The 15,653-nt window shown below is 48.2% G+C and overlaps 1 protein-coding gene across 4 annotated transcripts in view; it reads right to left on the minus strand.

Moving 5' to 3' along the window:
- Window positions 1–1,214: 1,214 nt before the first annotated feature.
- The window catches only part of LOC111159409 (X-ray radiation resistance associated 1), a 64,083-nt gene continuing 49,644 nt past the window's right edge, over window positions 1,215–15,653 (minus strand). For 3 of the 4 annotated variants that reach the window (XM_022521845.1, XM_022521844.1, XM_022521843.1), the window contains 7 exons: window positions 8,817–8,910; window positions 7,914–8,029; window positions 5,930–6,274; window positions 3,192–3,390; window positions 2,352–2,467; window positions 2,077–2,182; window positions 1,215–1,670 (listed from right to left, as the gene is read on the minus strand). In XM_022521845.1, the coding sequence (XP_022377553.1) occupies window positions 1,417–1,670; window positions 2,077–2,182; window positions 2,352–2,467; window positions 3,192–3,390; window positions 5,930–6,274; window positions 7,914–8,029; window positions 8,817–8,910 (1,230 nt within the window). In that variant the 3' untranslated portion in view covers window positions 1,215–1,416. The remainder of the gene's footprint in view (window positions 1,671–2,076; window positions 2,183–2,351; window positions 2,468–3,191; window positions 3,391–5,929; window positions 6,275–7,913; window positions 8,030–8,816; window positions 8,911–15,653) is intronic. The other variant, XM_022521846.1, reaches the window with a different exon arrangement.

Genomic DNA, 15,653 nt, shown 5'->3' on the forward strand with positions numbered 1-15,653 from the left:
GTAGCCTCTCCAGGATGTTCTCACATTGGCGAGGGCTCTGGCCTGGCTGGGCAGAGGGAGCTGACACACTCCCGAGCCAGTAGCAGTGCTAGGTGTCCCAAGGGACTTAGGCAGACAGCTCAGCCCAGTAGCTAGAACTGTCTGGTAGCTTTACCAACAAAAGAAGGGACAGCCTTTGGAGGGCCTAAGTTCCCTGTCACCAGCAAGCAGGAGCTGAATGACCTGCTCCAGGGACTGCAGGAAGCTTCCGGTCTTGAGGCTGGGATAGGATGTTCCCAAGAGCCTTTCAGGCTGGAGAGCCTATGGTCAGTGTTTCTGGCTGAAAGGAGCAATCCAGTTCTCTAGCACTGGAGCCCAGCACGGCTTGTAGGGTCACCCCTGGGGTGGTTTCTCCTTCCTAAGGTTAGGGGAAGGGCGGTTTGGGGCCCCAGGAGATCCGAGTGCTGAGTCAGCAACACACCCTGCCTGCGAATGCCACTGCAGGGTGAGCCTGTACCACGTCTGCCCGTCCGGGTGCCTATGTCATGGGTGGCTATGTGTACGACTCGTAGGAACGTAGATGAGTGTGTCTGCTATGACCACAGTTGGCTGTGGTCAGTCCACTGGCTTCTCTAGATTCATCTCTGTAGCAGGTGCTGACTCTTGGGAGACTCACAAAAATGGGGCAACCCCATAGGCTGCGTTGGCCGGAATCAGGTTACCTGTGAGCCCAGGCTGGACTTGCACAGCCCCAGGATCCGTTCCTGAGCCCCAGCATTCGCATATGGGACCGCAGCTGGTGGCCAGGATTAGAGAACCTTAGGAAACCATGCAAGCCTTCCCCTCGGCCTGTCCCAACTCTGTGGCCATGGCCATCTGGTAAGGGAATTCCCGATGCTCTCTTCTCCCTCCTCTCCATTTGCCCTCATCATGGGCAAAGCTGCCCACCAAAATAAAAGCTTTTCAGGGGCCTGGTGACCTCAGTTTTGCCCCCTGCCCCACAGCATGTATGCTTTGTTGGCTGTGGATGGGTTAGTTCACTTCTCTGAGCTTTAGAGTCTGTGCTGCTTTTCTGTTCTATTGGGTTAACCCCCTTGTTTTCATGCCAGTGCTCATCACAGCTCTGTTGGGCAGGTGCGACTCAGGCAGGTTTCCCGAGGGATGTGCATAGCTGGGATCCTTCTCTAGCCTGGCAGCCAGGCCCAAACTACAAGAAAACACACAGGCTACCTTGCTCTATATGCACCTATTTATTGCTGCTTGGCCAGGTGCTGGGTCCTGACCAGTTCCCCACTCTCTGCGGCCAGCAAGCAAGGCCAGGCCAAGATCTGAGGCCTGCACCCGGCACACCCAGCCCCAAGGTGTGGTCCAGGGCACAGAGCCCTGGGAGGGCGTCAGGCACAGGCAGGGCAGTGCACATGGCCCCGTGCGCAGCCCTTAGCCTTTCGAGTCGCTGGCCGTGGGCCCCTGGCAGAACTCATCCATGAACTCGAGGAAGCGGCCGAACCTAGGCTGGCCCTCGCTCAGGGCTGGGCGGCCCGGGGGTGGCGCTGCAGCCCTGAACACTGTACGCAGTGAGCAGCGCACCAGCTGCTTGTAGCGGGCCTGGAACTCTTTCAGCAGCCGCTTGGCCTCCAGGTATTGTTTCTGGTTCACCAGCCGCCGCTCAGTCTGCTGGCGCAGGACAGCTCCTGCAGGGAAAGAAGCCCGAGGGGCACCAAACTTGCTCTGGTTTCCCCCTAGCCCAGAGCAGTGGGGTCTGCGTCCAGAGCGCTCCCCTCCACCCCCGAAAGTGGGATGGAGTGAAAGGAGGATGCTATGGGGACTGAGAATGGCCTCCCCAGCTCAGGGCAGTAAGAAGCCAGTGGTGTCCCCTCCTGATGCTACCTCAAGCCTTAGTTCTGGTCTGTAACATGCTGTATGAGTCTAGGCAACACCATGCCTCTCTCCAGACAGGCCTCAGCTTCTCCGTCTGCCCATGGGACAGGGCTGGGGCAGAAGCCGAGGGCCCTGGGCCTCCTCCCAGCAGGTGAGCGAACGTCTCGATCTCGGGTTCCGGCTGCTGAGGACGGGGGTGGGGGGTGGGCAGAGCTGTACCTAGTGGAGCCTCTGTAATGTTCCGGGGATCCCGCATGCGAATGAGGAGGTCATCCAGCAGCTGGGCTCGAGTCTTCCGTGGCGGTGGAACAGGGATCCTCTGGGCCTGACACAAGGTAAGAGGAGCCAGTCACCGAGGGTCAGTGCTCAGCCTCCAACAGCCTCCACTCCTCAGACAGATGCAGCAATACGCAGGGGAGTACTTGGGGGCACCGGGAAAGCATGGCCCGCAGAAGGTGGGCAGGTGATAGCCACCGTGGGGCGGACCCGTGTACCCGCTTCTTCTTGGGCACGTAGCGTTTCTGAAGCGTGTCCAGCCTGGGCTTGGAGGAGTGGCACAGCAGCGGGCACTTCAGCATGCGCTGCAGGGCCTGCGTGTTCTTCTGGATTCCTAAGGCAAAAAGGTGAGGGTTGGGCAAGGTACTCCTCCTGCTGCTGGATGCCTCCCCCAGTTTCATCATTCCCCAGTGTCACAGCAGCCCTGGGTGCAAGGAATTCAGAGGCCCCAAGACGAACACACTGCCCCATCTCTTTCTGATCTGCTGCAGTGCCTGAACTTCCATCACTCATTCGGTGAATGCTCGTCCCCTGGGTGCACTAGGGGAAAAGAACTGACCCCAATATAACCCCACTACAGTGGGTTCCACTACAGGGACGGACTCTCATGACACCACAGCTGAGTGCCAGCAAGTTCCTTTGAAAGCACAAACACTGTTAACACATCAGTCTGAAATAAGGGGTTCAGAGGAAGCACTACCTCCCTTGCCTCAAACCACAGAGAGAGGATTGGGGATGTTCCATTTGGGGCTTAGCTGGGCTGGGAAGGAGCTCAGGAATCCAACCAGTCTAGGTATCTGTTCCTCAAACACCTCCCGGAGACACTTTTCCAACCAGAGCAGCCGGGGCTAGACTGGCTGGAATCTCTGAACACCTGTGGTACCTCAAAATCCAATGAAGGCCCAGGCCAGAGGACCTGATATGGGAGGCTCCAAACCAGGACACCTTCAGGAGCCCTTTGATAAAGGACAGCATCCCGGTCTAGAAATGAGGCTTTGCCCTGACTTGCTCTGGGCTGTGGAGAGGGACCCTACCTTAGAGCCATTTTCCTCACATACCCTTTGGCTCAACAAAGGCTGGATCAGGCTTGGCTGTCAGCAGCTCCTCGTAGCCATGGTACTTGCTGGGGAGGGAGGCAGTCGGGGGCTTCCTCCAAGCCCCCTTTACCTCTCTGGGTGCTGTGTGGGGTGGTCTTTGCTCTTCCTCCTTTATGGCTGAATCATCCCTCCGGAGGATGGAGGAAGGCAGCTCACCCACCTGTGTCCAAAAGAAAACCAGCTTCCATTAACACGTCTGAGCATGAGCTCTGTGCAGGTCCCCATGCTGGGCCCCGTTAAGGGCAAGAACCAAGACTGGGGTGAGAGGACGCAGTCATGAAAGACAGTGATCATGCACCTTGGTAAGTGCTGGAGGAGAAAGGAGCACAAAGGTTCTGGGTGAGCCCAGGAAGCCCTCACCCCGCCTGCGAAGCCTGGAGGAAGTGAGGCCTTAACCTGCACAAAGTCTTGAAGCAGTAGGATGGCCGTCCCCACGCAGGCGTTGGGAGAGGGATGGGCAACAAGTGCTGGGGAGAGACGCCTGCTGCAGGCCATGAAGAGCAGGTACCAAGCCACCCACATAAGTCCCGGCAAGGTGGATCTGGGGGACCTTCAAATTGGTATCTTTGGGGTGTACTGTGAAGAAAGGGGCCACTGGAGCAATAAACAGGCTGCAGATCAGTAAGGACTTTAAAAAAGCCAACCTGAGGGTTTTGGTTTGTTTTTGAATCTTCTTTATCCTCATGGAGATGGCAAAGTCAGCAGAGGAGTTTTAAGGGGGTGAGTGACCACTGTCTGCACTCACGTTTTTAGCCTACCCTAATGGTTTTATAAGAGACATACTGCTGAGACTGTGTTTCATATGTAGGGATGTTATTTATACCCTACACAAAAGCTTGTGGCTAAGAAGAAACAGAATGTCTGAGCAGATCTGTACCAAGTAGAGATTTCAACAATTCTTCCAAAGAAAAGCCAAGGGCCAGTTAGCTTCACCAGTGAATTCTACTAAGCATTTAAAGAATTAACACCAATCCTTCACGAACTTTTCCAAAAATTAGAAAGGGGAACACTCCTAGCTCATTCTCTGAGTTACTATCCTGAAGCCAAAACTAAGGAAAGACATCACAGAAGGACAATACAGACCAATATCCCTATGAATATAAGCACAAAAATCCTCAAAAAATACTAGCAAACCAAATCAACAACCTGTAAAAAGGATTATATATCATGATCAAGTGGGACTTACCGTAGGTAGACAAGCTTGGTTAAACATCTGGAAATCAATCAATGTGATATACCATTTCAACAGATAAAGGACAAAAACCACATGATTGTCTCAGTACACACAGAAAAAGCATTTGGCAAAATCTAACATCTCTGTGACAAAACCCAAAAAAACAAAACCAAAAAACCCACTCTACAAACTAGGAATAGAAACTTCCTCAACACAAAAAAGGATATTTAGGAAAAACCCACAACTAACATCAGAATTGATGGTGAAAGACTGAAAGCTTTCTCCCTGTGGTCAGGAGTAAGACATGTCTGCTCTTTCTGCTCCTGTTCCACTCCGCGCTGGAGGTCATAGCCTTGGCAATTCAGCAAGGGGAGAAAAGACTTTTCCCATCACAGTGATTCACAGTTGACTGAATTCCTTTGGCTCCTAGGAAGCCCAGAATTGCATTTTGGCAATACACCTCTGTTCCCAGAGCAGCAGGGCAGATGAGCAGGTCAGAGTGAGTGAGACCTTATTTCCTTTCCTATCCGTATTTTCCTTTCATCCAACTTTCGCAAGCTCATTTTTTTCAAGCTCGTTTTAAAATATTTACTTACACTCTGCTTTGTTTTAAAAGGTTCTGCTATAGTTCATAAAGATAGTTTTATATCGTATAAATGTATGTCACTGTAAGTCACTTGTGGAATAACGGATGGATGGAGTCGGACGTAGATGCATGCGTGTGTATCTTGGAAAGATCTGGCAGACTGGAGGGGTGAGATGGCAGGTAGGGAGCGGAGGAAAGGCAGGGGTATAGGAACACTAGAGGGGTCCTGCCAGCTCCTCCAGCTTCCTATTTCCCTTTTCCGACGTGTCACCCTGCTACCCAGACACTGAACCATTTGTGGTTTCTGCACCTGCCACTTTCTGTCCTCTGTAGCCTGCTTCATGCTATTTGCTCTGCCCAGGATGCCCTCCTGCCCACGTTTTCACCTTGTCGCTGTCTACTCAGCCTGCAAAGCTCAGCTCATCAGAACCTCTTTCAGGAGCCCTCCTGGTCTGGGCAGAGGATCCTGCTTTCCTCCAGGCTCCCAGTGCCTGGGTTTCCCTTAGTCTCATCCCCGACTGCAAGCATTGTTCCCGCACTCCCCCAGGAGGCTGAGGATAGCTCGAGGGCAGGACCTTCATCTCAGCCATCTGTATTCCCAGGATTCAGAGGCAGCATCAGAAGTGATGTGACCTTATACAGATAGGCTGAGGCAGCGTCAAGCCCTTCTGAAAAACTGGTCAGAACCGTGCCCCAGCCAGGCCCCAGATGCTGTCTGTGCCACAGGACCGTGAACTCTCTCTGGGGGTATCCTCCCACCAGTAGCCTTGGCTCAGTGGCGCTCCCAGAGGGGCTTGCAGGCCTGCCAGGGGTGATTCCTTCTGGTTTCCAGACCTGTCTTGGGCTCACTTCTGGCTGCCTATAGCAAGCCAGCTATGCCAAGGTCATACAGGAGCCTCCGGGAGCTAGGAACAAGGCAGAGGAAGGAGAACCAGGCACCTGGGTCAAGAATATGGACTCCATGCTCTTGGTGTCCTCGTCTGATAGGTGCTCTGGGCTGAGGCGGCCGGGTCTTTCACTATGGTGGGACATGGTCTCTTCACTGTGCACGGTGGAATCGGAGCAGATGGGAGGTAGGGGCACGAAGGTCCGGTGGGACAGGGAAAGGCCCTCCACGCCCTCGACAGGTATCTGTGACTCCAGAGGACTGCCGGCAGTGGACAGCTCTTTAGTTAGCCCTGCCTCAGACTCTGGGATCTCCTTTGAGGGAGATGGGACTGCCGTCACAGGGAGATGATGGAGAAGCAGAGGCTGCTTTGGCACCTTTGGGACTTGGGTTTTCACCTGTCACGGGAGAAATGTTGGACTGGTTAGCTTCCTAATCAGAATCTCTCTTCCTGGACCTCACCAGACTAAGGCAGTGGTACTGCGATCAGGGTACTGGACGAGGGCTCATAGGAGAGGGAGGGAGCCAAATCCCACTAACTGGGCATCTACAATGTGCCCTGTACATGGCAGATGTTGCTTGATTTACACCTCAAACTACCCAGGAAATAATTCTTATTTTATAAAAAATATTAAATATTTGTAATTATAAATAATTCTCTTTATTTTATAAAAGTAGAAGCGAGGGCTCAGAGAGAGAAGATGACTTGTCCAAGGTCAGAGAATTATTTGGTGGCAGAGCCGGTATCTGATTTCTGCCTCATTCTACATCCCTGATCCTATCACTCTGGCTCTCAACAGTCTTCTTTTGATGGAGTTTTAACATGGTGCCCTCGACTTTCCTCAGAGACTCCTAGGAAGACCTGGAGGAGATGGTCCTGTCCCTTCTGGAAGGCAGCAGCACCAGGCCCCTTTCAGGATGCTGGTGTCTACACCTTAAATGAAGTTTCTTATGGCAAATCTCTCTCAGGGTTCAGAACCAAGGCGGTAACTTCTTTCCTGTTGAAATTCTCAGCTTCCTTAATTAGTAAAAGCCCATCATCCTGGGAGAGAGGATTCCGTACTTAGCATCTGGCTCACTCTGATTGGGCCCCTCTCAAGCTGGCTGATGGGAAGGAGATAGTCCAGTCCTTAGAGGAGGCAACAAACAAGGGGAAGATGTTGGAAACCTTTTGAACTCCTGTCTATTTCCGGCTTTTAATTCTACTCTGGTCCTCTAAGGGCTCCAAGACTAGAGTTTGGCTAGACAGTGACAAGCTGCAGAGGGAGTCAAGAGGAAGTAACTATACTTAACTTTCAGGATCAGCAATGCCCAGTCAGGCTTTTAGTCATGAGAAGGCTACAGTTCAGGAGGGAAAAGCATTTCACATAAATTTCTGCAATCCTTCTAATGAAGGAGAGATGAGACTTACTTCACAGCATCCCAGAAGGCTGAGACCACTGGCTGGGTTTGGTCTGGGGGAGCAGAGTGCTCTCAACATAGGGAAATGCTTCTTTATGTGTAAGAGATGTGTATTCTAGGTCTGGTGCAGCCATTCACGACTCCCACAGGTGGTTAGAACTTGCACAGGTGCGGATTTGGGAGTTTATAACATATTTTTGTATCTGCTGCTTCATCCAGTCCTCTCAGCACCTCAGGGAGGCTTGGAGTTGAAAACTGAAGCTCAGAGAATGAAGCTCTTGCCCAAGTTCAGGCAGCTGTGGAAAGTGATGAAGCCAGGCTCATCCCTGGGTCTTCGGACCAATTTCTCCCCTACTTCTCCACAGCTCTTTCTCAGGGCCTCAGTTTCTCTGTCAAAGTTGGAGGCAAGATTCCATGACCTTCACAGCTTCTCCCTACTCTGACAACTGGGTCCCTCTGACTGTCTTGTCCTTTTTCTGCGTGTATCTGTGTGTAACAGACAAACAAAGCAGAAGACAAAGCCAGTACTACAGACCTAACAGGAGGAATCCCTGAAGAGTGGGAAAGATCAGTTCACACGCAGTAAAATGGGCTCCACTTCCTCCGGCCTTGGCAGTCCTGCCCTGGAGGCCTTACCTTCCTTGAGACCTTCCGAGGCATCAAAATATGATGCTTAGCCTTTACTATCTTCTTGCGAATCAAGTGGATCCCCAGCCGCTCCTGGAGGAAGCTTTTCAGCAGTGGAGGGACCCCTGGAGCCATGACGGGGAAGATTACTATTAGTGGATATTTACTGGGGGCTTACTATGCGCCCAGCGCTGTTCAAACTGCCAGACCTGTATTAACTTACATCATTCTCACACCAACCCTGGGAGGTAGGTACCTGTATTATTCCCATTCAATAAGCGAGGAAACTGAGGCACAGAGACGTTAAGAAATTTGCCCAAGGCAACAAGGAGAGTGCAAGCAAGGGTGAGAACTCTGCTGGTGTCACTCTAGGACCCAGGATTCTAAGGTGCCTCCAAGGTAGCGCTGGTGGCAGCACCCAATGCACCCAGTGCAACACCTACTTCTGGACACAGCCGCTTGAAACCTCCTGCATGACCCTCTACTTTCTCGCCCCTTCCCCCTGCTCAGCCACGCCTCCCCTGCAGGCCCCTCCCCAGCTGGGAAGTAGAAAATGAGGTCACAACAGACCTGCTCTACAAAGCCAGGTGTTACTCAAAGATCTCATGCAGGATCTAGCTCTGCCTCATTCTTGCTGTGGGGCTTTGGGTAGATCATGAACCTCCCTGGACCTCAGCATCCTTCACTGGGCACGGGGACAACGACACCTGCCTCACAGGGTTGCTGTCAGGTAAGCTGGTACAGAAGTGCTTAGCAACGTCTGTGGTTCTCTCCGTCCCCAGATGCACCAAGAACCATGTCCACCCATGATGCACAGACGAGCCCAGGACTCAGCCTCAATGAGGTGGGGCTGAGGGTGCCCAGACTGCCCCTGGGCACCGGGATGGGGGCACAGGTTTGCAGGCACCATACCTCGTGTATGGGACACCAGAGGGTTATTATGAAAGATGAGCTCGCAGAGAGACGGGAAAAGAGCTACTGGCAGGATGGCATCCTCCTTTGCGATCTGTAAGGAAGACAGGGAAAAGCTTCAGGTCAAAGCTGCCCCACCTCTGCCCAAGGGCTGCCAGGCCCCATACCACGGGGCTACGTGCTTGCTAGGGCAGGGGTGGGGCTGGGGATGTGAGGCTGCTGTGCTGGACTCAGGGCTGGGCAGGGTCTGCTCCTGTGGTTTCACCTGTTCACACCCACAGGATCAGGATCCTGTCTGAAATTCCACATCACTGTTTCACGTTTAAAAGTTAAGAATTCTTTTCTCTTCTTCACACTGGAAATGTAGCCCAGACCAAGGAATAGAGATGTTGGTGACAAAATGAGAATAAGCACAAGGAGTCTGGAAGTATGGCCAGGCATTGATTTTGACTTTGGGCTACAATTTGTCTGACACTTCACCTTCCTCAATGCAACCTCTACACACCCCGACTGTCTGTCAACAGCATTCCTGGTGGTCTCTTTTGTTAAGGCCTGTCCTGGACACTAAGCTGGGGACAGACAGAGGGCAGGACAGGGGGGACCCATTCATCTAAGGGAAAAGCCAAGCCAATGATAAGAAGACCTCCCAGCTGTCTGCTCTACCCTCTTGTGGCCAGCTTCTGAAGGGCGAAAAATACCTAATCCTTGCTGAGCAGAGTGGTTGGAACATCCCTGGGAAGGGTGTCTATTAGCAACAGAACACAATAAGCGGGACCAAGAGTGGATCAGTGGCCTTTCAGATACACCCTGAAAGTTACTGGGTCAGACTCTGGACCTGTGGAAGGCAACAAGACCTGAGGACTGTGAGATGGAGGGCCCTTCAGTTTGGCTTCCTCTGGAGCCCCAGTGAGTAGCACGAGATGTCCACTGAGCAATGAATCTATCCATTCTTATTTCTTTGTGTTCATTCAATAAACAAGTATTAGTGAATGCCAACATGAAATGAGCAAAACAGCTAGAACTCCTGTCCTCAGGGAGCACTGCCTGTGGGGAAACAGGCACCAAAGTAGTAACAGGAAGGACGAGAGCTCGGCAGCTGCGATGAGCGCTGTGAGAGAGGACGTGTCAAGTCCCAGGGTGATCTGGTCCAGGCAGGGAGAGAGGGAAGGCCTCCCTGAGATTTGAATGCTAAGGAGGAGGTAGGGACAGAGTATGCAGCACAGAAACCTCGATATTAACCAAAACCGTTCCCTCTACTTTCTGGGCGCACAGCTACACAGTCTTCGTGCCTCCACGCAGCTAGATGTGCTGATATGACTCACGTCATATGCAACCAGGGTGGAAGGGATCATTTCTGGGCACAGCCCATTTGAAACCTCGTGTGTGACCCGCTATGTTTCTTACCCCCTCCCCTACTCAGCAATCAGTCTGCCAGACACAAAGGAGCCAATAAAATCCCCTTCAGGAATGAAGGATGACAGAGACACAGCCAGAGGGGACCTGGGTCTCTGGGAGATCATGTGTGAGGTCACCAGCCCATCTGGAATCCTCACAGTAGATTCTATGAAATCAAGAAATAGACTCCTACTCAGGAGGTCGTGGGGGAAGTTAAGGTGTGTGGCAGCAGCTCATGGCGCATGCTCTGCCTACTGCAGAGAGGAAGTGCCCCACACAGAGAACCATGCGTAAAGGGCCTCACAGCGAGGAGGAGGAAAGCCAGTTAGAGGGACGGAAGGAAGGCCACTTTGATTAACAGCAGAAAGAAAATGAGGCTAGAGATGCAAGTTGGGGGCAGATCAAAGCTAGAAAGATCTTGGTCCCTGGGGGCCTATTACATGAATTTGTAGAAGTAGGAGGACCTAAATATGACAAGATTTGGTCACAGATTAGATATGCATGGCGAGGAGGGATGTAAAGGAGAGAGAAACATTTAGGACAATAGCCAGATTTTGGTGTGAGTAAACCATGTGCTCTTCTCTAAGATATGGGAGATCATTAATTCACTTTGGATACATGTACTTCCCAGTAGAGATTCAGATAGGCAGTGCATACACTGGTCTGGAGTACATAGGAGGGTTCTGTGTTGGAATTATAACTTTGTGAGCCACAGTTCATGGGCCAGTGGGTATATGAAGCCATCCCTAGGGGGAGAGTCCAGAGTGAGAGGAGAGGGACCAGGCTCGGCCCCTGAGCAACTCTACATTTGGTCATCGAGATCACGACTTGACCCGCCTTTTCTGTCAAGGACCAGGGAGTAAATCTTTGAGGCTTTACTGGCCATACTGTCTGTGTTGTAACTACTCCACTGTGCTGTTATAGCACAGAAACCGCTAGAGACAATTCATATTATTAAGTGTGATGGCTCTTTTCCAACAAAACTTTAGTTATGGAGTCTGAAATTTGAATTTCATATAATTTTAAAGTGTCATGAAGTAGTATCCTTCTTTTGATTTTTTCAACCACTTAAAAATCAAAGAATTAGTCTTAGCTCGAAGGCTATACAAAAACCAAGGTCAGCTGCTAATGTCTGTGGGCCAAATCCATCCCTCCATCTGTTTAATAAAGCTTCATCAGAACACTGCCCTGCTCATCCATTTACACGTTCCCCTTTTCGCTACAAGGCAAAGCTGAGTAGCTGTGACAGAGTAATGTATTTATCCGGCCCTTTATAGAAAACATTTGCTGACTTCTTACCTAGACTCTAGGGAAGAAGGAAGAATCTACAAAGAAGTCTAATATGTGTTGGTAAATAACTATAAAATGGTGGTTAAAGAGAGTGCAGAGTCTTTCATATGCAAATCTGGTGGCCAAGAAGCAGTGACAACAAAATGGGGGAGGGAGAATTAAATTTGTCAGGATGCAAAATTCCATCCATCCAAATCAAGTGACTAAAAAGCTTAAGAAAGTTACAATTAAAACAGATAGAAAGTTGAAAGATATCCGTGGCATGGATGTCATTTTCTGAAATTAAGTCCCAGATGAAAGATAGGGGCTTGGGATTCTGGCTGATATAGTGAGGAAAATGTAGCCATTGGGCTAGCCTATCCCCATAAGGTGAACTGAATGCCCCTGAAAATAAATTCAGGATCCAATGACAATTTACTATTTCTGTCCAATTTCATTGGGTTAAGGCAAATACAATTTAACTTATCAAATTTATGAACTAAGTAAATATTAGTTAAAGGTTGACTGAAAGTGATTACTTTGCCTGTTTTTTTTTTTTTTTTTTTTTTTTTTTAAGAGAGAGGGAGGGAGAATGAGCATTATCAGCCAAGGGGGAAGGAGGAGGAGAAGAGGGAGATATTCTTTTTTGTTTTAAGATTTATGTATTTATTTGAGAGAGAGAGCGAGCATGTGCATGTGTACAAGCTGGGGAAGGGACAGAGAGACGGGGGAGGAGGAATCCTCAAGCAGACTTCCCACCAAGTGTAGATCCCAATGCAAGCCTTGATCTCAGGACTCTGAGAGCATGACCTGAGCTGAAATCACAAGTCAGACACCTAACCGACTGAGCCACTCAGGTGCCCTGAGACAGAGAATCCTAAGCAGGCTTCATGCCCTGACATGGGCTCAATCTCAGGACTGTAAGAGCATAACTTGAGCCAAAATCAAGAGTCAGACCCTCAACTGACATAGCCACCCAGGCACACCATTTATTTTACTTTTGACACAAAACTTATTAGATTTGAGAGGATATTCTAGACATTTAAATTCTGTTTGAACACAAAATAGGTTTTAAAATTTGTAACTTTAATAAATGGAATGTTAATTTCAACACAGGTAGCATGAGTATTCCTTTATGTGATCAAAACGTCATTCATTCATCAAACAAACTCACTGGGTACCTATCATGTATCAGGTTCTATTCCAGACGATGAGGATATAGTTATAAGTAAAACAAAATCCTACTCTCAAACCTATATCCTGGCAGTAGACAACTGATAATAAAGAAAAAAGATATATATGTTAGGTGATAACCATCATAAAGAAAAATGTAATTTAAAAACTCAAGTAAGCATGTAGAAAAATGGACAGTAGGGGTGCCTGGGTGGTTCAGTTGGTTAAGTCTCTGCCTTTCCCTCAGGTCATAATCCCAGGGTCCTAGCATCGAGCCTGTCAGGCTCCCTGCTCAGAGGGAAGTCTGCTCCTCCCTCTCCCTTGGCCTGTCTCCCCCACTCATGCTCTCTCTCTCTGAAATAAATAAATAAAATCCTTAAAAAAAAAAAAAAAAGGAAAATGGAGTGTATTACTCCCCTCCTAACAATAAGAAAAAAGACATCATAACTTTTCTTGCATCTGTCAGAGAGCTAAGGTCTCAGGGCAATCATGTGGACTGAAATGTAAGGAAAGGTGAGTACCTCCAAGGGATGATGAGACACAGACACTGGCTCAGGTGTGGCAGAAAATGGGAGGAAGAGATGGTAAGTGCCATACAAGCAACTAGAAAGAAATGAGCTAACCATTTTAATGAGCTGCTGAAGGTTAAGTGTGCACTAGAGCAGGAGAAGAGAATTCTCAAGAGCTGTAGAGAGGAGAATTCATGGCCACTTGTACACAAAACACTGGACCCAGGGAGCAAGACAAGAGAAAGCCATCCCTGGGGCATAGGCCTGGAGGAGGAGAGCCCCTGCCACTGTCAGAAAGGTAGGAAGCCTGCAGATCAAAAGAAAGCTGGGGTATCCTTATATCAGACAAATTAGATTTTAAACCAAAGACGATAATAAGAGATAAGGACGGACACTATATCATACTCAAAGGGTCTGTCCAATAAGAAGATCTAACAATTTTAAATATCTATGCCCCTAACATGGGAGCAGTCAATTATATAAGCCGATTAATAACAAAATCAAAGAAACACATCAACAATAATATAATAATAGTAGGGGACTTTAACACCCCCTTCACTGAAATGGACAGATCATCTAAGCTAAAGATCAACAAGGAAATAAAGGCTTTAAATGACACACTGGATGAGATGGACATCACAGATATATTCAGAACATTCCATCCCGAAGCAACAGAACACACATTCTTCTCTAGTGCACATGGAACATTCTCCAGAATAGATCACATCCTGGGTCATAAATCAGGTCTCATCCAGTACCAAAAGACCAAGATCATTCCCTGCATATTTACAGACCACAAGGCTTTGAGACTTGAACTCAATCACAAGAGAAAAGTTGGAAAGAACTCAAATACATGGAGGCTAAAGAGCATCCTACTAAAGAATGAATGGGTCAACCAGTAAATTAAAGAAGAATTGAAAAAATTCATGGAAACAAATGAAAGAAAAAAAAAGGAAAAAAAATGAATGGAAAACACAACTGTTCAAAATCTTTGGGATGCAGCAAAGGCAGTCCTAAGAGGAAAGTATATAGCAATACAAGCCTTTCTCAAGAAACAAGAAAGACCTCAAACAGCAACCTAACCCTATGCCTAAAAGAGCAAGAGAAAAAAACAGCAAAAAAAAAAGCCTAAACCAAGGAGGAGAAAAGAAATCATCAGAGCAGAAATCAATGAAATAGAAACCAAAAGAACAATAGAACAGATCAATGAAACTAGGAGCTAGTTCTTTGAAAGAATTAATAAGATTGATAAACCTCTGGCCAGACTTAACAAAAAAGAAAAAAGAAAGGACCCAAATTAATTAAATCATGAATGAAAGAGGAGAGATCACAACCAACACTAAAGAAATACAAACAATTATAAGAACATATTATGAGCAACTATAGGCGAGCAAATTAGACAATCTGGAAGAAATGGATGCATTCCTAGAGATGTATAAGCTACCAAAACTGAACCAGGAAGAAATAGAAAAACTGAACAGACCCATAACCAATAAGGAAATTGAAGCAGTCATCAAAAATCTCCCAACAAACAAGCCCAGGGCCAGATGGCTTCCCAGGGGAATTCTACCAAACATTTAAAGGAGAATTAATCTCTATTCTCCTGAAACTGTTCCAAAAAATAGAAATGGAAGGAAAACTTCCAAACTCGTTTTATGAGGCCAGCATTACCTTGATCCCAAAACCAGACAAAGACCCCACCAAAAAAGAGAATTAGAGACCAATATCCCTGATGAACACGAATGCAAAAATTCTCACCAAGATACTAGCCAATAGGATCCAACAGTACATTAAAAGGATTATTCACCTCGACCAAGTGGGATTTATTCCTGGGCTGCAAGGTTGGTTCAACTTCCACAAATCAATCAGTGTGATACAATACATTAATAAAAGAAAGAACAAGAACATATGATACTCTCAATAGATGCTGAAAAAGCATTTGACAAAGTACAGCATCCCTTCCTGATCAAAACTCTTCAAAGTGTAGGGATAGAGGGTACATACCTCAATATCATCAAAGCCACCTATGAAAAACCCACAGCAAATGTCATCCTCAATGGGGAAAAACTGAGAGCTTTTCCCATAAGGTCAGGAACACGGCAGGGATGTCCACTATCACCATGGCTATTCCACATAGTACTAGAAGTCCTGGCTGCAGCAATCAGACAATAAAAAGAAATAAAAGGCATCCGAATCAGCAAAGAAGAAGTCAAACTCTCACTCTTTTGCAGATGATATGATTCTTTATGTGGAAAACCCAAAAGACTCCACTCCAAAAAAGGCTAGAACTCATACAGGAATTCAGTAAAGTGTCAGGTTATAAAATCAATGCAGAGAAATCAGTTGCATGCATTTCTATACACCAACAGCAAGACAGAAGAAAGAGAAATTAAGGAGTCAATCCCATTTACAATTGCACCCAAAACCACATGATAACTAGGTAGAGACCTAACCAAAGAGGCAAAGAATCTGTACTCAGAAAATTTTGGAG

This window comes from Enhydra lutris, unplaced genomic scaffold (assembly GCF_002288905.1).
Source record: "Enhydra lutris kenyoni isolate GAN:26980312 unplaced genomic scaffold, ASM228890v2 scaffoldscaffold68, whole genome shotgun sequence".
Classification (NCBI taxonomy): domain Eukaryota; kingdom Metazoa; phylum Chordata; class Mammalia; order Carnivora; family Mustelidae; genus Enhydra; species Enhydra lutris.